This window comes from Cydia fagiglandana, chromosome 8 (genome assembly GCF_963556715.1).
Source record: "Cydia fagiglandana chromosome 8, ilCydFagi1.1, whole genome shotgun sequence".
NCBI classification, from domain to species: Eukaryota; Metazoa; Arthropoda; class Insecta; order Lepidoptera; family Tortricidae; genus Cydia; species Cydia fagiglandana.
This window is the reverse complement of record NC_085939.1, coordinates 16724586-16751791: the sequence shown is the minus strand read 5'-3', so window position 1 is coordinate 16751791 and position 27206 is coordinate 16724586. Positions and strand designations below refer to the sequence as shown.

The following is a 27206-nucleotide window of genomic DNA, read 5'->3' as shown; positions in this document are numbered from 1 at the left end:
GTTTTTTGTATGGACAATTGTACACATAAAGGCGTATTCAAATTTTAATAAACGTCAATTACTAGATCTGGATACGATATTCATCGGATCAAATTTTTGCTGTTCATTAAAATTTGAATACACCTGCTAGTATGCCTAACAAGGGACAGCGTTATAGTTTTAGTTCCAGAACTTAAATATTCCTCGTTCTCACAATCGTTACGTTTGTTTGTGGCACATTATCTAAGAAAATTGAGCCCAATAATTATCATAACGGATGTTATGTTAGTAATGATTGCATATTGCATCGTTAATGTATTTATTAAATGAGTAAACATATTATCGTATTTACCCATTATCTCAACTTATATTAGAACTATGAGTTAAATACGCAGTGTCTATTTTGTAATGGTCAGCTGGAAAATATAAGTACCTATACCTACAAAATTATGATAGCGTAGCGAGTGAGAGGGACAGTGCGAACTTGTTTTTAGGGTTCCGTACCCAAAGGGTAAAACGGGACCCTATTACTAAGACTTCGCTGTCCGTCCGTCCGTCCGTCCGTCTGTCACCAGGCTGTATCTCACGAACCGTGATAGCTAGACAGTTTAAATTTTCACAGATGATGTATTTCTGTTGCCGCTATAACAACAAATACTAAAAACAGAATAAAATAAAGAATTAAATGGGGCTCCCATACAACAAACGTGATTTTTGACCAAAGTTAAGCAACGTCGGGAGTGGTCAGTACTTGGATGGGTGACCGTTTTTTTTTTTTGCTTTTTTTTTGTTTTTTTTTTGCATTATGGTACGGAACCCTTCGTGCGCGAGTCCGACTCGCACTTGCCCGGTTTTTTTAAATATTATATCTCTAAAATGTGTGACAAGGACGGCATGATTTCATGTACTGCTGCTCAGTATATATATATTTTTTTAATTTATTGAGAAAAAAAAATAAAGAAATATTGTTGTCTTGGATTTGGATAGGAAGTATAATTACAATGAACCCTACCTGAGGCCCTGCCGCGAAAAACAAAAATGGAAATTTCTTTACCTAACCTAGGTAAGTATATGTAAGAATGTGTAAGAGCGATTGAGAGGCAAATAACGAAATTAGGCCCTCTGAAATGTGAAGAATAAGTAGCAATCCGCGATCTCTACCTTAAGGTGACAATCCATTTCCAACGACAGCAGCACTACCTTTCATTTTACTATGGAAATTGATAATAAGACCGACGCGTTCGTACTAGTAGTGCAGCTGCGGTCAGAAATGGAATGTTACCCTTAAGGTTACATTCGAATGGCGACCGCAGCAGCGTTACTATGACAACTATTGCAACGTTACTGCTGCAGCGTTGACGTAGGCGATGACACTGTCGATTTCCCCGATAAGTCTGGGTTGCTGTCGTAGCCGCATTGCTATCGCGATAATAATGATTAATTCGTCAATCGTTTTATCAAGGATATTAACAGTAATATCCGGATGTAACCTTTACACTGCAGACACCACCACCAGAAATAGGTACATTGGAAACTAAAATGAATTCGTTTGTCACGTGCACTTAGGGTGACCAGATACAAATTTCAAAAGTCCTGACAAAATTCCTGATTTTCGGCCGAAATTCCTGACATGAGCTGTCGCGGTCGCGGCGGGTGGCGAGGTGGCGGTTTCTACGTTATAACAGTGCGCGTGTCGTGTCCTTAACATAGCGTCTAGTAGCAAACGCCCGAGACTATGTACTTTTACGGATGATTTACGAATTAAATATCCGTTACTGAAAGAAGGTAGAGAGCCGAGTGAAGTGTATTGTACTGTATACCATTTTATTGTTTTGTTTATTTGTCCTTCGGGAAACGGAAATGCCAAAATTCCTGACATTTCCCTTTTCCGGCCGCATTCCTGACATATGCCTAAAATTCCTGACATGTCAGGAAAATTCCTGACGTCTGGTCACCCTACGTGCACTCAGTCTCGACGCGTTTAGCTACTAGTCGTAACGTAACCAGTAGCAGGAAACTGTACTATAATGCCACGGATTAACCATGACACGTCGGTTGGATGACGTGAGCGATAAGCGCGTCGGCGCTATCAGTATCCAACCATGTGTTTTACCATTTACGCCAGCGACTACGTAAAACTATCAGTGTATCTCACTCACACAGATATACTGGTGCGAGTGAAATGAACTGCGAGTGGGCTAATATGCAGTTGCTAGCGAATGAAGCTACAACTAAATGGTTTCGCGGAACGCAGTAGGTAATTGCATGGTGTAGAAAATGATGTGAAAATACTACGTGTTACAATACAATCACGGAGGACAATGTCATAGTAAACTGTAGATTATCGACAACTACAATTACTATTTGTAATACTTAGGAACTGGACGCAGTGACGTGACGTGTACTATGCATTGGTTTTGTCATGTTGCGGTTTTAGTTAAAACATAGATTAACTTTACCGGTTTCCCCGTACATATTACCTATGCTAAAATGATGCATACCAACACGCGTATTCGGGAAACGAGATAATCACAAGATCTAGAGACGATATAGAGATCAACTAGATTTACATTAGATATCGACTAGATGTGACTTGGATATCTAAGTCATAACTTGTCGAAATCGTTCAAGAGGACCTCCAGAATCGCGGAAACGTCAAATTTGACATATCTATCTTACAAATATCTTTAAATTATCCATATCGTAACTTGTTGAGGTCTAGTAGAGATCTAATTCATTTTCAGAATAGAGCCGCAAATCAAAATCTTTGTATGGTCGATCCTTTAAGTGTACGAAATATCAATGTTTCCTACTAGAGTAGTGCCGTTCTCGAGGACTTCTCCGTTTCCTATGGAAATTATTTTCGAGCGAGCACACTTCCCATACAAAACAGAGAACGTTCTCGAGATAAGCAGAACTATATTTCCCACAGAACCGAGTTTTATAGTGATTTTTTTTAATTGTAGAAGCAACGTTCGTTATACTCCAGGACATCCTGAACTGATACAATCAGCCCTATTCTAACTTTAACACTAGAGATCATCTAGAGATGAATAAGATACGATATCGAGAAGATATATAATCATTTGTAAGATATGTCAAATTTGACGTTTCCGCGATTCTGGAGGTCCTCTTGAACGATTTCGACAAGTTATGACTTAGATATCCAAGTCACATCTAGTCGATATCTATTGTAAATCTAGTTGATCTCTATATCGTCTCTAGATCTTGTGATTATCTCGTTTCCCGAATACGCGTGATTATCTTCCTTAAAACCTATTTGACATATCATATTCTATGGTGACATTGCTTGCCGTCGACTTTTGTGTCACAAAAGTCTCGTGGAACTGAGCTAGGCTAGACTATCGTTCATACTGTATGCCGATGCCGCCCCCGTATAATGCCAGGCCCTGTAATAGCGGGGTGTACAAAAGGCAAATGACACGTCGGGCGCACAGGCACAGCAGTGGGGCTCTGATTACAGCGCCGGGGGACCGTTGGGACGTGAAAAGTGGGCTGGTAATTGAATAAAGTTTGATAATTAGTTTCCTTTGACAGGCGAATAGCTTTGAAGAGGGCTTGATAGCGTCTATTCAGTCTCCGATATCCAAAGGCTGGGATGTTGTTCCGATCGTGTCCCAGGCAAACCAGTTCATGGTATCTCCGATAACGAATAGTTTTTAATGACCTCAAGGTCTCAGCTCTCAGTTTATAACGGATTGGAGTCGAACGCTTGGCGAGAAATGAGAATGCATGGTGTTGTCGAGAGGACCTCGATTTAGAAGCGATAGCGTCAGCCTTTTACGTTAAGTGTGTAAAGTGAGCTGTTGAAAGTATCCAGTGACTTGTAAAATTTTGTTCTTTTCCCATAAATTCAAATACATAGTTTCCTAAATATATAATTGCAATCAAGACATCAAATTAATGTAGGTATGCAAGAAATCGCAAAAAAATAAGTAATTTTGATTTTTGTGCTATCTACAATTATCATATTTAAAAACTTCATCCGTTACACATGGAATGATTACAGCATTGTTTCTACTTAACTAGAAAATTAAAGTGTTAAAATTTTATCATAAGTAGGTAGGAAATTAGACTCTTTAAGTAGGACATTCCCGTATTTCATTTATTTAGATGCTACAGCTACAGATGGGTAAGTGCATCTGCATAATTACTTTCCTTCGTTTTTTCACGGAAACGTACAAACGTGTCTTGCTATTTCAGTTAGTCTCGGTACAAAAAGTACTGAGGTTGACTGCACTACATCTGTAGTGTAACATTGAAATTCTATGAAAACATTGTCAGTTCAAAACAAAGCTCATAACCTCAGAATCGACCTGTAACGCATTAATCTACCTCGCCAAAACAAAACACAAACATGCGCCATTCTTTTTGGACCGCGAAATGGAATATTATTCCGTTTAGTGTGGGAAATTGATCATCGCTCGGGGGTCCGGCCTCTAGGGACGGTTCCTTGTCAAGTTCTGCCGGGGGTTCCGTACGAGCTCGGAACCCTGCTGCGCAAATGCGGCCCCGCGGCGGGTCGCTACTGAATATTGGAATAAATTCGGAACCTTTGTGTATTAAAATACCATACGTGAATACTGATTGCAGTGTCTGAAATTACTTTTTAGCATCACAGCTCTCTGGGGGCTGGGTTTGATGGCTTAAAAGCATTTATGTAGGTATTTTGAAGCTAAATCAGAACGTGGGGATTTAGGGTGATTTAAAGTTACACATAACCTTTTACGAAAGTAAATTTGCATTATTAATAGGTATTGTTGATGGTATCCATATACATACCTCAGTAAAGTATATAATCATTACTAGATTTTGTGTTCTATATTATCCGAACTAAGTACGCATTACATACATGACTTACATGAGTATATAATAAAGGCTAAACTTTTTCAAGCAGCGTAGATGAATATCAGTCACATGGTCAACCCATCTCAATAAAAGCACTAAAACACTAAATAAGACTGCATATCAACGGAATCTTTCTAATGCATCAACTTTGCGTGTTTGTTTTTAGTTGCCTGATACTGAAAGCATTAAGTCCGCCTCTCCTACATTGTTTTGCTCAATAAATTTGAAACAAATAATAAAAGCACGTGAAAGGAAACGCGTCCACTTTCTTGCCGCCGCAGTCACAACAGGTTTCCAGCCGGCCGCACGAACCGTCTCGTCACATTATGTCACCGTACTTCGTTACCCATTCATTACGTTCAAAAGGAGCGCCCGTGAGAATCGTGTCACAAGAGGGGGGTACGGCACCACCCCTCGGTCTCCCCTCCCCCACGATTATTATGCTAAGTGTCTGTTGGTTATCGCCGGGAGTTTTTCGCGCATCTGCTATTTATTTACGCGCTCTCTATTCATGGGTTCGTGTAGCGTGCTCGCCCGTGGCAGGCGACAACCTTACAGTTCATTACGCTGAGTTACAAGGCGCTAGGCGTCGTGTTGGAGGAAATTGGTCTTTGTTGCGTCGGGACAAGATAAGGAGGTGATAAGGGTGAAATAGGTTAGCGGGCGCACCCCGCGTGACGATCCCGCCAAACGAGTAAAATGTTACTCGATTGATTTTTGTTGGCTGAAGTGCTTTTAGGACCGCTTTGCCCTTTGCCGTACGTCGCCCCCTATCTACGAACTCGAATGTTTTCTTTAGATTTGATACCGATTATTCCATCTTCAGATAAACACGATCGATGGTGGTTTCGAACTTAAATAGAAAACCATAATTGTAATTGAGGACATAAAATGTTTTTTTCTGGCCAAGCATGTATGTTAGTTTCCTCACCGCCAACGAAGAGCTTCAATATCATTGATATTCATAACACTGCTTAAGATATAAATCGCGCATCTCCCTCATTCAGAAATAGCTTATTAACGATTTCATAAAACTTCGTTTCCTCCATAAGTCAAGCAATACGTGTCAGAATTGGCGCGAGTGCAACAAAGACCGTTTCCGCGTCGTCTGGGCAGGAAATAAGCGGATCCACAGGGACCGCTTTGTCTGAAGCCGTTCTACTTCATATCCGAACTGAAATGCATTTCGAAACGTTCGTTAATGTCGTTGGATGCTCGTAAAGTGTTCTGAAATAGAGACTGTTTTGAATTTTTCTAGCCTGTTATTTTGCAGCATGATGATAGAGATATTGTGAGAGGATAGGTAAATATCTCGCTCACTAGAGGTTTGTGGTTAGCAGGACGTTTTCAGCCTCTCTTTCGATCGGATATAGATAACGAAATTTAAATTTTTGATGTTCGCGGTAGGCCCTCTCAGGTAGCCATTAAATACCGAATTGAATTACATTAATAAATACCTCAATTATCTTCAGATAAGTATTGATAGGTAACTACTTTAAACACAGTGAACTCCTTGTGTCCATTCCAAATCTTAAAATCCTAAAAACTAAAGGAATATTAGTGCAAGATCAACAAATGTGCAAATCGATAAAGTAGGCGTTGACAAATGCGTGGAAAGTGAACAGCAAATAAATGTGGTCGCGGTAAGCTGCCATTCATTACAGTTCAATACAAATTGCTCTATTACATGACCAAGTTTTGCTTTCCACGATATAGGTTACCTGTATGATGCAGTAAATAACTGGTTATGTCGGTCAATGTCTGTATTTTTATTGTCGCGTAAATAGTAGTGACAATGAAACCCGATTGTTGTGAGATTAACATTAAAAGCCGCCTTCTTCATTTTATTTTGTTTTGTGTACTTGGATCATTAGACGCAGTGACTTAAATAAAACTGCTGCTTTGATTTAAAGTACATTATAATTATAACAATATTTATACAGATGTCTAAGTATCTGATATACACAAATATGTATATGGTATTATGTAAAAGCGCCCAATAATTAACAAAGCTGTATTAATTATAACAAAAACTATATCATTCACGTCGTAATAATAAAACGTCAAAAAAGGCTAAACGAGGACGAGGTCCGTTATCGCCGGCAGAAATATTGAATACCAATATTATGACACTGATAAAGTTGGCAATGGCTCGGCTCGTTTACATTATCTTTGTGTGACAAGCTTCCTCTACCTACAACCTTCAGATTTATTATAAATATCGTATCTTTATGACAGTTGCAAATTGCAAATAATGTTGCACGTATTTATCATGTCCCCATCGCTGTATGTTGCCTAGAACAACCGGCTAATATACTCGTAGATACAGGTTATCACTGTTATCAGATGTTTTTGTCAATTGACAATGTAAGGCGATTAATAATGTGTCTGGTGAAGTCTGCCTGTTCACAGACACACCATCTGTGCCAGACACATCGCAGACACATCTGTGTGTTCCTAGCCATTATTGAATCGAATGAAGGTAGATGAGGCCTTTAAATGATCAACAACAAAAACAATATGCAATAAATGCATGTTTATATATATATAGTTACTACTACATATTAACCTTTAAACTGATCAAACCTTGATGACCCATTACGTCTTCACAATGCATATTGTTCTCTAAACACATGATTTCTTTGTGTGAAAGTATGTCAAGTGCATTCATACGAGTGTGTCTATGTGAGTCAGCTATGCATATGCATCGTTGCAACTAATGTTTCCTGCAATGGATTCACCACCTAACAATGGAGATGCAAGGCCGACCAGCGCAGAAACGTCTTCATAAATCATATAACTCCATCTCTGTATCTGGTTTCGTTTATGTATATCACCCGTGTGGATAAGAAATGCGTCAGTGCTATATTAGTTACATTTTGGTGCATTTAACGTTTTCAGGAATTATTATATTTCTTACTAATGTCGTATTATTTTGGTTTCGGAAAATGGAATAATTTTACTATGTGGAGGAAAGAAAGAAAGAAATTGTCATACTAGGAACTCCATGCAAGCATTCCCTTACTCTGTGGTTATGGGGTCTTCAAAGGTGTTTTAGGTAGGTACCAATTTTAAAAGATTTATTTGCAACTGAAACCCCCTGGGAGTTGCAAGAACTAATATGCTATTGTAACCGCTTACCAGAAGACAAATACCGCGTACCTATCAACAGAAAAAATGTATTTTGCATGCCTGTTTGGTATATAGATATCTTAATCTAAGAAAGTATTACACAAAGCCAAGTTCAAGATCGCGGGGTGTCGACCCGGCGCTATCAATAAATAATGCAAATCTATTTAGATAACGGCCTTAGTGATACTGATAGTTGGTTTGTCGCGTGTTTATATCTATTTTAAAGATATAGGTCACTGCATGCATTCCGTTGCAGCTGCGGCGCTGGCCTTGGCGCGATGACAGCCTGCGAGGCGGTCCGACGTGAGAAGGTAGCAAGATGCAGTCAACGTCAAAGATATGTGTACACTTTTGCACCTTATTTCCGTGCAATAAGGAACATACTGTGTACATGTTTATGACGTCGGAAGGAGTTAGATGATATTACGGCGTTTTTCGTTGGGTGTGCAGCGACCTCGTAGACGTATCGTGAGCGGAACAAAGAATGCAACTGGGCGCGTAATATCGTTACGTACAATATAGCGGTGCTACCGGTAAAGGCGGCATTTGAAGGGGTATGCGGCCTCTCTCTGACACTATAATACAATATACTATACAGCTGAAAACATTCTATAGAAAGTGTTAATTTATCAATTTTTCAAATGACTGTTATATGACAATAGAATATGTATGTACATTATTCGAATTACATATGTATTCGGTAAATGTCACTTTTAACTTTTAAGTCTGCCAATATAGGTCAAGAAATGAATGCTCAAAAAACGTTGTAGAGGGAAATGCTAGGAACACAATTTTTGACTCCGTAACTTTGTTTGGACTAGTTAGGAGGTGAACATATCAAAAGTCCCCGGCTGTAGCCCCGCTGCTGGGGGGTAGAGGGGGGTAAGAAGGTCGAATTTTTCGGTTTTTCATTGATATCTTGAAAACTTTGCGTCTTAGCGACATGACTACTAATACAATCCGAAAGCTGATAAAATTAGTTACAAGTTTTATCCTGTCAAGTTTTTCGATATCATGAATAGTTTTTGAGATACCCGCTCTTGAAAGTTACGTCAGTTCTACGTCAGTGAAGCTGTTAGGCCATGTTTGGTATCATTTTCGTATAAATCGGGGGTGCTGAATTCATTTATGGTATCACATTGATACCATTCCGAAGTAAAACCAAAATTTAAAAATAAATATTTTTTTAAATCCCTCTTCACGCTTAAACCGCTGAACCAATTTCGTTGAAATTTGGTATAGAAATAGTTTAAATCTCGACACACGACATAGGATAGTTTTTATAACCAAAAGCATCTTTTGAGGGTGTGAAAAGTGGGGTGGAAGTTTGTATGGGGAGTCAATAACCGCTGAACTGGTTTAGATGAAATTTAGGACGAAATACATCTGTGATTTAGATGAAAGTGATACCAAACATGACTTCAAACCTTACCTTGAGCAGTATTAACCTCAGGAATTCAGTTTCGTCGACGAAGTTGAATTCCCCCCATACTCCATTTCACAACTTTAAAGGATGATTATTGAGATAAAAAGTATCTTAGGTCCTGTCTTGGGACTCGAAATATCTGTATACCAAATTTCAATTAAATCGGTTGAGCGGTTTAAGCGTGAAGATGAATTTAAAAAAAAAGGTATTTGTTCAAAGTTTATATGTTTTTTCTTAGGAATGGTGTCAATGTGATACCAAAACTGAATTCAGCACCCCCGATTTATACGAAAATGATACCAAACACGGTCTAGCAGCGTCACTAATGTAGATATCAAGATAAAATTGAAAGCCCTAAATAAACTTTCAAGAGCGGATATCTCAAAAACTGTTCAAGATATCGAAAAACTTGACTGAATAAAACTTGTAACAAATTTTATCAGCTTATGGTTTGTCTTAGTACTTAGTCATGTCGCTAAGACGCAAAATTTCCAAGATATAAGTGAAAAACCGAAAAATGAGACCTTCTTTCCCCCCTCTACCCCCCCAGCACCGGGGCTACGGCCGGGGACTTTTGATATGTTCACCTCCTAACTAGTCCAAACAAAGTTACGTAGTCAAAAATTGTGTTCCTAGCATTTCCCTCTATAACTTCTTATTGCTTGGCCTAATATGAAATAGATAGAAATGTAAACCTAATAATGTTTGTGTAAAATTGTAAAATGATAACTGATGGTTAAATTGCCAATTTGAACCCGAACTTGTATTCATTTAAATATTTTTAGGTATACCACGTATACGATCAGAATTATTAGAAGTAATAAAATACAATACATAATAATGAAACCAAAATATTACTTTGCTAGTCCGCAATAGAACGCAAAGGGTTAACCCTTTCTTTTCTTTCTTCGCGGGTTCTTTTCGCGGATAAGCAAAGGAATATTTTGATTTTAATTAATATGGATTTCCGCAAAGTAACGCCTGATTCTATTAATTACATAATACTTATTAATAGTGTATTATATTTATCTTTGGGCCACTTGCACCATCCCACTAACCCGGGTTTAACCGGTTAAACCGCTAACCTAGTGTCAAATGGTAGTTGTAACCATGGTAACTCCAGGTTTAACCGGTTACCCCGGGTTAGTAGGATGGTGCAAGGGGAGCTCCGCTTAGTCACAGAATAAATAATAGTACTATGTACAGAAGACTCACTCTCTAACAAAACGCGTTTGTTACGATCAGCACTGATATGGCCGCTAGGTGGCGACAGCGCCACGCGCGGTATATGGCAAACCCCAAAATTGGGGTCGAACGAATGTACTTTTAGCTAACTGTGGCAAAGCGACGAAATCGCGGAGTGAGCCACGCCTGGCTTAGTTACGTAATTTATACACAAGGCCATCCCGCACCGGCCCTAATATTTTGAAGAACTGAGGGCCTACCGCGAACCACGTTTGACGTGATGTCCCCCTGTCACACTAACGTACGGGTGTCTTTCTGAATCCCTAACAACGTTTGTCCTAAAGTCACTTGCCCTAACTGGTTTGTCCTAATGGGCACATGCCCTAACGATCAATTGTCATAACGATTATTTTCCATAATGTAAGGTTCCGAAAAATGGTTAGGTTTTAGAACTTGCTGCCACAAAAGTGGGTTAGGTTAGGGTTAGAACTGCGACCCTCGCAAAAAATAAAATATGCTTAATAACATTAGGGTAGGTTAAGTTAGGTTAGGGAAAACAAAATTAGGGTTTTTAGTGTTAGGACAACTGATCATTATGACAAACAATATTAGGGAATGCAATGATAGGAGAAAAGACTTTAGGGATTCAGATATAGATCCTAACGTACGAATTTACAAGTGCGACAGAGAGGGAACCCGTCTAACGTGGTTCGCGGTAGGCCCTCTGTGACGCAAAGCGATTTACCATTTACGTAAATGTATTTATTTACGTTTATGAAAAAGCTTTTAAAACAAACTTTTCTTGTTACCTTATTTTTAGTAACGTAAACAATCCGTATTATTGTGACATTCCATTTTTTTTTTATTGTCATGAAGGCCAATATCCTTAAGTCGCATTTAGAAGACGGTGCGAGAACATAATGTTATGAAAAGAACTCAAGTCAAGACTCGGGGGGTCAATAACAAATTGAAAGAACTCGAGTTTCGACTTAAGTCTGAAAAGACTGAGTCGAGTCTTAAAACAGAGGAAACAAAGGACTCGAATGGTTTTTATTTAAATTTATTTAAACTTTATTGCACAAACACAGGAAAACTGTACAAATGGCGGACTTAATGCCTAAAGGCATTCTGTACAAGTCAACTAATTGGGTCACACAGAGACCAATGCTGGTGCGGGAAATTCATAACTTATGAAGAGAAATGTAACCGAGAAATATTGGCAAATCAAAGTAAATCAGTGGGCCTACCGCGAACCACGTTCGACGTATTGCCTCCTTGTCGCACTTGTAAATTCGTACATAAGTGTGACAGGGAGGCAACACGTCGAACGTGGTTCGCGGTAGGCCCCCCGTAGCGGTAACGCTGCGTATACGCACCGCGTAGTTTCGGATGGCGACGGCGGGCTAGCGGGCGCGATATCGAGGCAATTAGAGGAAGTCCGCGTCCGGTGTTTAATTAATTAATTAACGCACGATCGGGGTGGCGCAACCAGCTCGTCAGCGGCGGCGGCTTTATTCGGGGCTGAGTTTCACATTTTAATATGAGTAGGTATACTATAGTCTGTATCTTTAGGTATTTAAAAAGAGTAAACAAAATCTACCCTCAAATGGCTTCTTAAGCCAGTTGAGGGTAGATGAAAACATTACATGATCTAGTATAGGTTAAAGTCAGGTCGTTCAGTGACATATCCAGGTGGTTTTGTATTTGGTTGATTAATCAATAAATGTTACAACTACTCGAAAATGTACAAACTAATTGTTTACTTTTATTTAAGTACCTAAAGATACAGTGAAGTGTGTGCCACTACCCTGTGAGACACATACATACCCCTTGTCTTTTTTGCAGGCTTCAAGGTATTTCAAGATATTATTTATTACAGATATTGTAAATTGATTGAACTATAGCAACTTTTGACTCATATATATATATATATACTCTTTGAGCGAAGTGCGGCTAAGCAAGCGTTTACGTGTGAATTTTATACCAGCGTATGTATTGTAGTGATGTGCCGATGAGAAATGAGAACGTTCTCGTTTCCGAGAATTCCTTTCCGAAGAAATTTCCGGAAAATTTTCAACTTTCTCGAGAACGTTCTCTTATTAGCGTAAATAAGTTATGAACAATTTTTTTATGGCATATTTGCTTTTGTTAAGTTTATACCTTTTGCCTCAAATAATTTGTTTGGGCAATTTTGTGTTGTTTTACTCGTTAGGTCAGGAAATGAATGCTCAAAAAACGTTGTAGAGGGAAATGCTAGGAACACAATTTTTGACTCCGTAACTTTGTTTAGACTAGTTAGGAGGTGAACATATCAAAAGTCCCCGGCTGTAGCCCCGGTGCTGCGGGGTAGAGGGGGGTAAGAAGGTCGAATTTTTCGGTTTTTCATTGATATCTTGGAAACTTTGCATCTTAGCGACATGACGACTAAGACAAACCGAAAGCTCATAAAATTAGTTACAAGTTTTATTCAGTCAAGTTTTTCGATATCTTGAATAGTTTTTGAGATAGACGCTCTTGAAAGTTTATTTAGGGATTTTAATGTTATCTTGATATCTACATCAGTGATGCTGTTAGGCCATGTTTGGCATCATTTTCGTATAAATCGGGGGTGCTGAATTCATTTATGGTATCACATTGACATTATTCCGAAGTAAAAACAAAATTAAAAAAATATATATTTTTTAAAATCCCTCTTCACGCTTAAACCGCTGAACCAATTTCGTTGAAATTTGGTACAGAAATAGTTTCAGTCTCGACACAGGACATATGATAGTTTTTATAACCAAAAGCATCTTTTGAGGATGTGAAAAGTGGGGTGGAAGTTTGTATGGGGAGTCAGTAACCGCTGAACCGGTTTAGGTGAAATTTAGGATGGTATACATCTGTGATTTAGATGAAAATGATACCTAACATGACTTCAAACCTTACCTTAAGCAGTATGAACCTCAGGAATTCAGTTTCGTCGATGAAGTTGAATTCCCCCATACTCCATTTCACAACTTTAAAGGATGATTATTGAGATAAAAAGTATCTTATGTCCTGTCTTGGGACTCGAAATATCTGTATACCAAATTACAATTAAATCGGTTGAGCGGTTTAAGCGTGAAGAGGAACTTAAAAAAAAAGTTATTTGTTTAAAGTTTATATGTTTTTTCTTAGGAATGGTGTCAATGTGATACCAAAGATGAATTCAGCATCCCCGATTTATACGAAAATGATACCAAACACAGCCTAGCAGCTTCACTAATGTAGATATCAAGATAAAATTTAAAGCCCTAAATAAACTTTCAAAAGCGGATATCTCAAAAACTATTCAAGATATCGAAAAACTTGACTGAATAAAACTTGTAACAATTTTTATCAGCTTTTGGTTTGTCTTAGTAGTCATGTCGCTAAGACGCATAGTTTCCAAGATATTAGTGAAAAACCGAAAAATGAGACCTTCTTTCCCCCCTCTCCCCCCCAGCACCGGGGCTACGGCCGGGGACTTTTGATATGTTCACCTCCTAACTAGTCCAAACAAAGTTACGGAGTCAAAAATTGTGTTCCTAGCATTTCCCTCTATAACTTCTTATTTCTTGGCCTATCGTGGTTTTTCTATCAATTAGTGTTAAGTATTTTTTATTTTGCTATGAATGGTGCCAAGTATTTGCTTTTAAGCTTCCATGGTATTTGACTTATCTCCTACACTAATGGATTAAACAAAACAATTCATCGCGTTTGCGACGAAAGGGTAAAGCAGCTTTTACCCTTTCGTCGAAGAACATTTCCGAGAAATTTCCGAAAACGTTCCCGATAAATTTCTCTGTTCTTGGGAATATTTCGAGAACGACACATCGCTAATTTATTGTTGTAGAAACACCACGGGCAACCACACCCAGTTGGGGTTCGGTCTCTTATTAGTCTTTCTCCATTCTACCTAACAAAATTTGAAGCTAAACCTTTTATAAACTTTTATTTTTATTTATTTAGCATATCTCTAGGCTTAAAAAATCCCTTAGATATCCCTTCTGTAAACCTTAGAATCCGATTCGTCAATTCAATTGGTACATAAAAAATCTTCTTTAAATGTTTTTTCAAACCCTCGCCCCTTTCCGTCTCATTTGTACAATTGGATGAGAGTCGTTTTTCCTCGCTGTTCGCTTTTCTATAGGAATTTGCAGTAAAATGTCAATGGAGGATATTATTCTACACGAAATTATTCATGTAAAATCGAAGCGAGCATAGACATTTCCAGAAACGAGATGTTTAACGTGTCGGTTTGTTAATAGTCGTTTGAAACTATTAATAATTATTATGACTATTTTAATTAAGTACCTATTAAGTAATTAATTGTATGGTGTTACACATTTTTGGTTGCAACAATTGTACAGCGAGCATTTGCACTTATAAATGAATTGTGATTTGATTTTAATTTTACTACTTCCATATCGAATTTCAAATATCAAATATCAACATTTATTCAGCAAATAGGCCACAAGGGCACTTTTACACGTCAACATTGAATTAACATAAAAGCAAAAATAATAACATCAACAATTTTATAAAATAAAACTAACAATTCAATCTAACGTATTACAATTACTAAGAGATGTATATGGTCTCTTAATGTCGAATTACATACAAAATACAGATAAAAAAACACACACAAAAAAATCTATAATATTTAGAGGTGTAAATGTCTCTAGGTGTCAGAACAATAAGATTATATAGTTTATCAAGTTATCCTTAGAGATGTATAGGGTCTCCAAGAGTCAATATCCTGTATAATTAATACATTCATTAAGAGAAAAGAAACATACGAGAACAGAATGAGGCGTCTCACTGTAATTAATTAATAAAAATTAAGTTACTAAGTATAATAGCTCGTGTTAGCTTAAACAGACCAGTCTCCACAAACAGCACCCGTTCACGAGTATGACGCGTATCTCAGCCATCGCCTCCCTCAACCTTCATTCGGGAAAGTGGCGACCCGATCAACGACGCCACCGTAAGCAGACTTTTAAGCGAACATGACATGTTCAAGCTACCGGCCTATATTAATATTAAAATAGTAATAACATGTAGCTGTAAGACACTGCATTTTGTGCTCATATGTTACATAAAAAGACAGTATAGCTTCACATAATTACTAGCCTAAGTTGACTTAGAGATGTAAAGGTCTCTAAGTGTCAGAAACATTAAAAATATTGGTATGTACAATCAAAAATAAAAATCAAATAAATAAATATGTACTTAGAGATGTATAAGGTCTCCAAGTGTCCAAAACTAAAATTACATTAAACAATATAATCAAGCGAGAACAAATCCTGAAATGATTGTGTTACTATTAAATTTGGATCGAATAATCGGTACTGATAATCCTTGTAGAATTAGAAGTATACATAAACATATAAACAATGAATAAAGGGGATACATAGAGTACATTAAACGAGGTTTCAATTATATGTTTGTTATTACTTTATTATTCTGGTAAATAAATATATCATAATAGGTACCTATATCAGCCACGTTACTCGTTATTTCCTATCTTGATTATACCATTAAGTGCATAATTAAGCGGTGTTTTATTAGTCAAATATGATGTTATCACCAGCATGTCGGGTCCAGACATGAGGGTCATTTGGGTGCCAACGAACCCTGAACCCTGGCCCGCATGCTTGTCCATTGTCCGCGGAACAATGTCAACTCATACTCGAGATTTATAACCATATAAAGTGTCATGAGAAATGGTCATGACTCGGAAATTTACTACATACATTGGTAATAGCGTTAGCGTTTAATCTAACATATCGAGGTTGCTGTTTTAGTTAAGTTTTGGAATTGCGAAAACGCATCCATGATTACGAACGTTTTCTATAAGTATTCCGCTAAAAACGTACTTTTGCTGTCGGACCAAGCTAACTTTGCACAGGCTACGCAGAGTGTGAAAGTGTGACGTGAAATTGCCATGAAAATGTGCCGTGTATAATTTAAATACACCATGCCGTGTATATTTTTATTTATTTTATTTTATTTTTAATTTGCTTTTTTTTGTTGTAAAATATGAACTTGAGCCGAAATAGCAAAACACGTGTCCATTATTTTTTCATGTTCTCCAACATATATTCAAATCAGTAATTAACTAGCAATTTGCTTGAACAAAAGTCTCTATAGAAGTTAGAGCGTTTTGTCACTTTTCAGTACTTTGGAGGCCAATTTCTCCGAGGAAGTTGAGTATGGGCAGCTAAAAAAAACGGTCCGTTATTTTAGACTACTCTATAACATATATAAAACCGGCCAAGTGCGAGTCGGACTCGCGTTCCAAGGGTTCCGTACATTACTAAATTTTTAACAATGTATTTTTTATACGTGAAACGCGAATGAATTGCCTTTAAAAAACCCGTAGGGGTAGGATCAAAAAATAAGTAATTAGTCCGACTCACGCTTGACTGCATATTTCTAATAGGTTTTCCTGTCATCGATAGGTAAAGACCTATTTTATTTATGTATATTTTTCAAAATTTTAGACCCAGTAGTTTCGGAGATAAAAGGGGGGAATGGTCATTTTTTGCCTATTTTCTTGAATTACTTCGAAACTGTTTATTCTAAAATTATAAAAAAAAAAATTTGAGATTCTCATGATGAGCTCTTTCATTTGATATGTAACACAATATACCTAGTCAAAAAACTTTATTTTTTAATTTTCTCATTTACCCCCCAAAAGTGGCCCCTATGTTTAAAATTAATTTGTTTACGTTACATGTCCGTCTTTGGGTCACAATCTTACATATGTGTACCAAATTGCAACTTAATTGGTCTATTGGTTTCGGAGAAAATAGGCTGTGACAGACGGACAGGCAGACAGACAGACAGACGCACGAGTGATCCTATAAGGGTTCCGTTTTTTTCCTTTTGAGGTACGGAACCCTAAAAATTAATCAAATCGGAGCCGGCCAGTTGGGTACCCGTCCTTTATAGTAAAGTCAAAGTCGGTGCAGACTTTGCTTAGACGGAATCTAAGATACTAGATTGAAGATCGTAATCAAAAATATTCCTTTAATCAATACCATTATCTAGCCATCATATTTCCATATCCTATCCTAACATCTGCATATACAGCAAATATCTTAAAAGAAGCGAAAGCCGAACAAGCAAGTTCCGTACTGTGTGGGCACTCCGTTTTCAAGCCACTTTCGACTACTTTCTTCCTCACTATCGTCAACAAACAATTAGACGGCGCGTTTCAGTCATTACCGGTAACAGTTCCTTATTTCAGCCGCGCGTGGGCTAGGTAGCTTTGTGTCACACTCGAAACAGAGGGTACGTATTTTAACGGCCTCACTATAAACAACACTGCCGTTGCCTAATATTCGTAAACTGAGGGCCTACCGCGAACCACGTTTGACGTCTTGCCTCCCTGTCACACTTACGTACGAATTTACAAGTACGACGAAGAGGCAACACATCGAACGTGGTTCGCGGTAGGCCCTCTGATTTCTAACCGTCTGTGAGCTCGTCTCGACTCTCGTGTAAATTTACTCCTAGCGTGTAATAATACTACAGTTTGAGTTTCAGTAACCTGACAGATTTTACGGACACAGCCACAACCTTGCAATATAAAGTTATTGACAGCTTGATTAGGCGGTGTATGTTCATATTATAACTATGTAAAGCGTTATAATTTTGTGTTGGGCGTTTGTGAATCGCAGCTCGCGAACAATGCGCAAGCACTCGCTTTCACCAGGCTTTAGGGGTTTCGTGAGGCGGGCATATTTATTGTTTAGGTTATAAAATCTACTACAGAACTCTCGTCTTGCCGTAAAATGTATTCGGTCCATCTCGAGTGGATGTCTTAAAAATAATGTAATACCTACTTTATCCTTAAATTAATAATCCATATTATAATCAGTAGCCAATCTCCGTATTTCATTCATTAAAGCCTACTCGTACTAATTAGTCTATTTACCCAAAAACAAATTTTCACATCGACCAATTGCAAGCTGCCGACAAACCGAAACGAATCACTCACTTATTTCAAGTAAATTAAAACAGAACAAAAGCGCAGCATATTTGGTAGGGCGTACTATACGGCCCTCGACTTCCTCGAGACCGTTAGAGGTCCTCGAGTGGTTCTCAAAGGGCCTCGGCATTGAGCCGATCTTGACCGGCCGTCAACTCTATGACTAGCAACCTGTCCCGCTTCCGGTCCGTTACGGCGAATACATTTGGCGGGGAACTTACGTAATAAAAATATTTGTGAATTGGATCGTATAGCGCGTTAGATTAATAAGGGTGCGACTTTTTTAACGTGACATTAGAAGGTAGTGTGTTTTGAATTCAGTTACACAAAGTATTCTTATCCATTAAAATGCCTGAGCTATGGAATAAAGTGTATTTAATTTACTGTTTACGGTAATTACTAAAATAATACATAATAATTTTGACTTCTTTCGTTACTTACTTAATAACTCCGTTATTATTAGTGTCACAGATAAAATGCGTTTTTTATTTATTATAAGCCTATACGGTGTCCCACTGCTGGGCAAATGCGTTAGTTATTTTTTTATTGGGTTTGCGGTATTTATTGATGCAGTATAAGCTCTTTGTAGTAAAAACGCATGTACTAACTTTGTCAGAATATTTTGCCTTCATATGATACTCAATTTTCACAAGTCAAACTCCTATTGATGTATAGATATAGGTCAAATTGAAAGTGATCTAGGTACAATAAACTTAAAACATAATTACTTCCTGAATGAACAAAAGGCATTGACTCATTATTTATTCATAAACTAAGTAGACAATAAATATTAATATTAGTATTACTGAGTCACATATATGACTTTAATGTATGCAAAGAATAATTTTAGCGCGTCGGAGTCAAGGCGTCATATGCTTACATGGAAATGTGGTTTTCCTGTATTCGGTATAAACTTGTTTCTGTGGTTTTCTGGTACAGCAACTTTGGACAAATTGCCCACAAACACTATTTTATAGCAAAAAACAGGATAATGTATTTAATAAAACATCTACAGCACTTATAAATATTACGGTTCAAAAATCTCGTGTAATAATACTGGCTTTATACTTTACACATACGAAAAGCGATCAACTAAAGCTAGCCAGGACCATCATGTAATGTAAAATGCGGTCTCAATATAACACGAAACACGACTGTACATATGTAAACAGGCAGGACGCGTGGCGACACTGGCGACGGAACATTCTATTCACGTGTTACACATATACAACATAATATATACATCTACACTGCATCGTACAACCGCACGAGCGACGCGAATCTAAAAACGAACGAGTCTCCAACGTTCGATCTTTTGCACGGCAATATAAGGACGATCACATTATTATGCGAGACGTGAACGCGTTGCACGTATTTTTAGCGAATGTCCCACGCGGGCGAGATAGGCAACGATGCCCGAGGTGAACGACCGACTTATTTTATTACGAACGCATTATAAGCCTAAAGACGTGTTTTGATACTGCCCTCGAGTTCGCCCACGTATTAAATGCAGTTTAATTATGTTTATTTCAGGAATGCCATTTCATTTGGTCGGTTAATTCGTTTTGCCGGCAGATTACGAGCCGATCAAATAACAAAGATAAGACTTGAGGTCCTTATTAATAATAATAAAGCAAACTTGTTAATGACGCTTATCTATTCTCATTAACTTTAGTTGGAAGTTTAAAAGCAAGTTTCTTTTTAGACTGGTGTAGTCAAGTTTGCAAGTTTTTTTTGTTTTAACATACACAATAAACAAATTTACAGATTTGAAATTTCACTGAACTGCGGAACAGTTTGTAGGCGAATAAAAACACTCTTTTCTTAACCTATTCCGTGCGCTTACTTATATTACATAACTTAAAATAATACACTATAAATCCACTTAATTGTGAATCTAATTCTACTACCTACTTATCAAGTTTAGAACAAGAGAAACTAAATAATAATCAAATCCATACTACTATAACAATGAATGGATGATACTTCACGCAAATAACATTAATATACATACTCGTTATTCTAATTAGTACCTATTAGTAATGTGCCGATAAGAACGTACTCGTTTCTGAGAATTCCTTTCCAAAGAAATTTCCGGAAAATTTCCAACTTTCTCGAGAACTTTCTTTTATTAGCATAAAATAAGTTCTGAACAATCTTTTTTTAAATGTTTTTTCAATTTACTTTTGTCAAGTTTATACATTTTGCCTCCAATAACTTGTTTGGGCAATTTTATGTTGTTCTACTCTTGGTTTTTTTTATCAATTTTATTAGTTATTTTTTATATTGCTATGAATGGTATTTGTCTTGTCTCCTAACCTAAACTAAGCGATTAAACAAAAGAATTTATCGCTTTTGCGTCGAAAGGGTAAAACTCTCAGAGAACATTTCCGATAGATTTTCTGTTCTCGGGAAATTTTCGAGAACGGCACATCGCTAGTACCTATTAAATAGAAATTGTAACATCATTTGAAATAGTTGAATAAACGCAAAAACGCAAAGAGTCAAAGCAATTCCTATTGATTAGTTGGGTGATTAAAACAACAAAAGTAACATTACACGGGTAGGTACATTAAGTAAAGTATTGTTAACATGTAAGTAACACGCTTGTTACAATAATACCCGAGTCGGTTCTGCCGTAACGTAAGACAAGTGTTATCGCAAGTACGGTCGGCGGCAGGGTTATAGGAATTACATTGTACACATCGATAAACGTAATCGAGGTTACTCAGAAACAAATTAGATAAATGTTACTCCGCTAGAAATAGGATAAGGCTTATCAGACTACAACAAGTACTATGATTTTTTTTACCAACTTTAATAATAATATGGATTTAATAATAATGCAAAATTGTAGTTTTCATATTGAATTGTAATACGTTTTTACATAGGTGAATGCCATGGTGCCAGGTGAAAAAAATACACGAAAACATGTCTAATTTTCATTTTTCAATTGTATATCGTTACCTTGCACAGCAAATCATAATACTTTAGAATAAAATAGTGATATAGCAGAGGGACGTGACGAACAAAATTATTTATTAGGAGTTATTTGGGGTCAGTCAGTATCTATAGCGCAACATATAATAGTAGAAATTAAATAAAATGGAACTAAAGAATGTCCATACTAAATTGTTGCCATGTCTAAGCATTTTACGACAAAAATGTGACAGTTACGTAGGAAATGGCGCCCTCAATAATTTTCTACTATTTCTTGTCGGACTATTATAACTAAGGTTCACATAAATAAGCTGAAGACGGACAGACAGACACATTAAAACTATATGAGATTCTTATTGACTACGAATCTTTAAAACCGGAACGTTCTTCAGTGATAATTAAGAATGATATTGACAATCGGAAATGTTATGTAAGATGGAGCGTGCGAACAATAGGCCTGTTGCGAGAAAAAACAATAACGACTGACACTTATCTAACCAGTAATACTAGTTTGATATAAAAGGATAAAAAACGACAAAAAGACAAGCTAATTATTTATCTGCTATGATATCAGTAAAGACAGACTATAATATACATACTTAAAAATGCAACGTATAAAAAGTAAATTGTATAAATTAATTCAATGAAAAATAAACACCCTAAAAGCACAGTAAATAATACGGTTTAGATATAGAGCTTATATAGAAGGACAAGAATACAGAAAAATCAGGTACGTAATTAAATGGTAGAACCGGTCATAATAATTAGGACAGGCATTTTAATTACAGGGATTGTAAGTATTGATTATATTGATATGTAAGTAGTGATTGTAAAGATTGTAAGTATGTAACTAAGACATTTCGAAACATACGGGAAACCATGCAGCTAGTTACATAATAAAGAGCAAGCCGTAGTCATTCTTGCTAAGCCACTTTCGGGTAGCAGGTTTTCCACATAACATACCTATATGAGGAAACTTTTAATTTAAATAAGTATAAAATGATTATACCTAGGTCCACGGTTTAACCCCGCCGGTTGATAAGAATATAAAGAAGATATCATGATCAGTTACGGACTGGATGAAGCTGTATAATGTTAAGCAAGCAAAATGTAATATAGATATTGACTAGTTTAGCTCCAAAAATCAGCTACCTCGCAACTTCAACAGTCAATACGAGTATTAATAATGCGTTTTCTGAGTAGCCTGTTGCGGATATCATCATTGGTTTGTTTTAGACGAAGCATGTTGCGGATTTGCATTTGTAGCCACCTGACGAAGCCTGCATTGTGGATATCCTAATTAAAAATTTGGTGTAAGTAGTTGTAACATAAAAATGTATATTATGTTTAAATAAATAAAGATAAGAATGATAATATGGAAATTATTGCTATTTTTGAACAACCAAGTTGTTGCAAAGTAACATGTTGAGTGAGTTGCTGAAAAGGATATCCTTAAAAAAACTATAAACATGTTCAGATGATTATGAGCACATCGTTCAGGTAGCTAATTCTGGTGCCGAATGTGCATTAGGCGCGGAAATTGAGCCAAGGCGGCGAGATTGCTTTTAAATCGAGTTACCGTGCGATGCACCAATGCATCGAGCGGGGCGCGCGTCATTCGAGACGCTAATTACACTCAACGCGACGCTGATATGACGCTCTGTAGAGATTTGTCGAAGGCATATACAAATATGTGGTATAGATTACGAATGCCTATGACGGCTTTAATCACGTACACAAAACTGCACAGCACTTATCATATTTTATTACATATTTACGGGGTGCCAACTAAGGTTATGTATGATTATGACTATGAGGCGGTCAATGTAAACAAGTAAACTTTTGCTGCAGATGGAAAAACGTTCAGATCTAAATGCAATTTTATATTTCTACGGTAGATCATAAAATTCATAAAACAAGGTGTTTAAAGATTATACTTTCAAAGTATTACGGTACGGTATTCTTCTTACTAAACCTAAAACCCAAAGAACAATAGCGTATTGTTACGATCTTAATTTTGTGTACCTAACCTTTTTTTTGTGTATTAGATCTACCCTAAAACTGCATTTGTTTTGAATACAAAGGACAAGCCGTGGTTTTTCAACAAAGACCCTGGTAATTTGTCCCCCACTTCGACTGCGAAGTCCATGCCTCAGGTAAAGTACAACTTAATAATAATAACGATCAACAACACATTTTTGAAACTTTTAACAAATAAACCAAACCAGTTAAAAAAAAATCCAAGAACTTGAAGTAATATCAAAACTAAGTTAGGTAGTTGAGTAAAATGAAACAATGAAGAAGAAAATAAAGTCGCCGCAGTTGGGTTGGGACGTAATAGTAACAGTAATAACTATTACTTTGAAATTGATGCCAAAGAATAGATGTTTGAAGCGGGACAGATTAACGGCCCGATTTGAACTTTTTGAACGTCAATTAATAGATCTAGAAACGATATAGATTAGATATTTCAGTGTCAAATGTGACGTTTCTTCAAACAAAAACATCACTTTTGACAACATCTAATCCATATGGTTTCTTTCTAGGTCTATTAATTGACGTATCTTAAAGTTCGAATCGGGCAAAAAGTAAATGTCAACGTATAAAATGCGTAAATAAGATTTTGATTGCAACATTCTACATATTGATATTATCAAAGAGAACAAATGTGTATAGATAGTCGGAAGTATAAAAAATAACAATGATAATTTAGAAAAATATCCTAACGTAGTACTTTCCTTGCTTCACAATGAACATTCCTAAAAAAATGTTGTGGAAATCGGAACACGTGATAACGATAACTTTGAAATAGATCGCAACATAAAGTAATCAGAAGCAGGAAAGATAAAGCAAAAGGCATCGAACGAAAAGGTAAACGACACAGACTGGGAGTTTGTTTATTTTGTTTGTCACACATTGAACATGACTAAAACGTTATCCGTGTTGATGCAGACAAACCCCGACAACGGAATGTACTTACATACTCACCGATACTGGATTTAAAAACCGGTCGGAATAACATCATTTTTTTGTACTTGAATTTATTCATAAGCTTGTTGCTATAATTAGCAACAATATGCGAAAAAAGTGAGCCAGTTTTTAATATATGAAGCTTTCAAAAATATAATCGTGCGGTTTGAAGGTTTAAAGATGTCAACCACTTAGAGATGTTACTATGTATCTATTTCCGGTGTGATTTGCACTAGTCCAAAAAGTTACTCACTTTACTCAGTGACTAAGCTTATTCCGGTATATTTAACCAAGACTCCAGCGCTTGAGGAATTACAAGAAATAAAATTATTCGCACCTTGATCATGACTCACATAAGGGAATAACCAATCCGTGAAGACCGGTGTTTCATTGAGTTCCTCGATACATATATCAGCCATGTTTCCACATTAGTATGTCCTAGGTTCAGTTATGGGCGATTAATTAATGCTGTCGGAAGACTAAGCACAAGGTGTTGTGTACACCTGCCTTTTATGCTGGCACCTTTATCGTTAGGTGTAAGATGTCAATTATGGGTGAATTCTAACTAAGACGCAATATGCCTAGAAATCACATGCTTTACATCATTTGCGTCACTAATGTAATGTCCGATAAATTAAGACACGACAGAGATCGCGGATCGTTTTTATAAAGTTCAGTCTAACCTTAGATGCAGTTTAATGACTTATGGCGTTATTCATAACGCGTTACTGGCCTAAATTAGTCTCTTTCTCCGTCATTTTGACATGTATTTGTAAGAAAGAAATCAGACACTTAAAGTTTTATGAATAAGTGGGTTAACATTTTGTGTGACGCTAAACTTACTGGAGCACCTACAAAACATTACACTGATTTGGAAATCGTGGTAGAATTCAAATTCCAAATGTATATGAAGGAATTGACAGATTTAGTGCAAACCTCAGGGTTGCTCCTATGATTGGTATATAAACGGATGGAAACAGCGATGCAGTGGACTAGTCGGTACATTCTGAATGCAAGGCATCCAAATTGGACTATCGCAAGGCGCCGTATGCGAATCAAAGATTGCATGTCAAGAAGATATTGCCGTCAATTTGCGTAATCTTAGTTGCAAGTGTTAGCGATAAATTTGTACAATCCAGTTGCATATTGAGCGAAGGCAGCAGTGCAACTTGACTGGTCATTAATATTTATGAACGCAGTGTCCGCATAATCATCCACTTCACGAATTTGCGTGATGAACGCTGCCTACAGCTACTGGGCCTACTGGCGTTTACGATTGCGTGAAAATTGTGCTCAAATTTTTGCACAATAAGGAATTTGTATTAAGCATTTGAAGATAGAAATGGGTAAATGGAAAAACCTATCGACAACGTCCTTTTACGTTATCTGTTCTAGCAAGTTTAATAAACGATAATGTCGATAATCTTAGGAGTCAGAATCCTGCAGCGGGTCGTTTCATTTTTGTCATCCTGAAGGGCAGGTGTACCCTCAAAATAAAATTTGTAAAAAATCACACAGCCAGTTTCGTTGACAAAAAACTCCCCTACGTGAGCTACGCGAAAGGGCGACAGTAATTGTTGAAATACCCTAAAAAAGAAATGAGTTTCTTTTTTTGTAAAGAACACATTTTTACCATAATAAAAATGTCTATAATTTCGGCAACTGCTTACCGAAATTTGCCTAGAGCTCAAGCCGCCAGAGCAACCTAAAACGGGCACCAGTTTCAAGAATCCATTCCGTCGATAAATCCACATGCATGGTGTTTTTTTGGGACCGAGGTCGCGATAATCACCTCGGTCGGTGGCGTAACATAACTTCTCATCGCCCAGCGGCGGTAGCGCGGTCAGCTCCCGGCGGTAGCACTGCACATCCTCATGGCTCACACACAACACTGATAGGGCACGGCACAGGCACTGTTGACACTGATCGGGCACTGGCACTATGTCACTGTCACTGGGGGTCGGGTCGAGACGGGCAGCGCGCACTATCGACGCCGATGCATTGGCGCGGTCCTGGCCGCGCAACAGCTGACGGGAGGCGCAGCGCCCCCCGCGCGCGCCGCCCCGCTCCCCGCGCGCTCTTCCTGCGCGCGCAGCCGGTGCGTGCGCCACACCCCTCGTCCCTCGCTTCACCTCTAATCCATTATTTACGGACCGTCGACCGGTTTCAGGCGCGTTCGCTCTGCCTGCCGCTTCACGACGATCGTTCAAATTTAATGCCCTTCCTATGTCCGGCCTCTAATGCGATAAGATTACGGGCGTCGAGCTCGGAATCCGCACGGCGGCTCCAGGCCCGATCACATCAAAATAACAAATCACGACAGCAGAAAATGCCAGTAAGGATATAGTCGGGAACATGCAGAGCATCTTAATGTTCTAAGTGTACGGTGAACGAACCCACAAAGCAAGCATTGGCTGGCTCTGGTACTAAAATCGCCATAATCTGTTGCACGCCACAAATACCTTTTGTAGCACTAAATCAAACTTGAAGCCATAAAAAGGTTGTAAATTTCGTATTGAAAAAGTAGGTTAAACTCGTCAAGTTCTATCGCGCACATTTCTTACTTACATCGCTCGACACGTAAAGTGCCTGTCAAGTTCTCAACATAAAAACTTTCTGGTTGACCCCTCTTGTGGTTGGTTTATCTCCAGGATTTATCTCGTTTCCTTGGAAACACGTTTAAGAGTTATTCGTTATCGTCAT

At 37.6% G+C, this 27206-nt stretch overlaps 1 protein-coding gene across 3 annotated transcripts in view; it reads right to left on the bottom strand.

The window, feature by feature from the left end:
• Positions 1-27206, bottom strand: part of LOC134666742 (zinc finger protein jing homolog) — a 158061-nt gene that overhangs the window by 13993 nt on the left and 116862 nt on the right. The window contains exon 1 of one of the 3 annotated variants that reach the window (XM_063523999.1): positions 26296-26629. The exons of 1 other annotated variant lie outside the window; for it this stretch is intronic. In XM_063523999.1, coding sequence (XP_063380069.1) covers positions 26296-26315 — 20 coding nt within the window. In that variant the 5' untranslated portion in view covers positions 26316-26629. Of the gene's footprint in view, positions 1-26173; positions 26630-27206 lie in introns of those variants that run through there. One more of the 3 variants, XM_063524000.1, reaches the window with a different exon arrangement.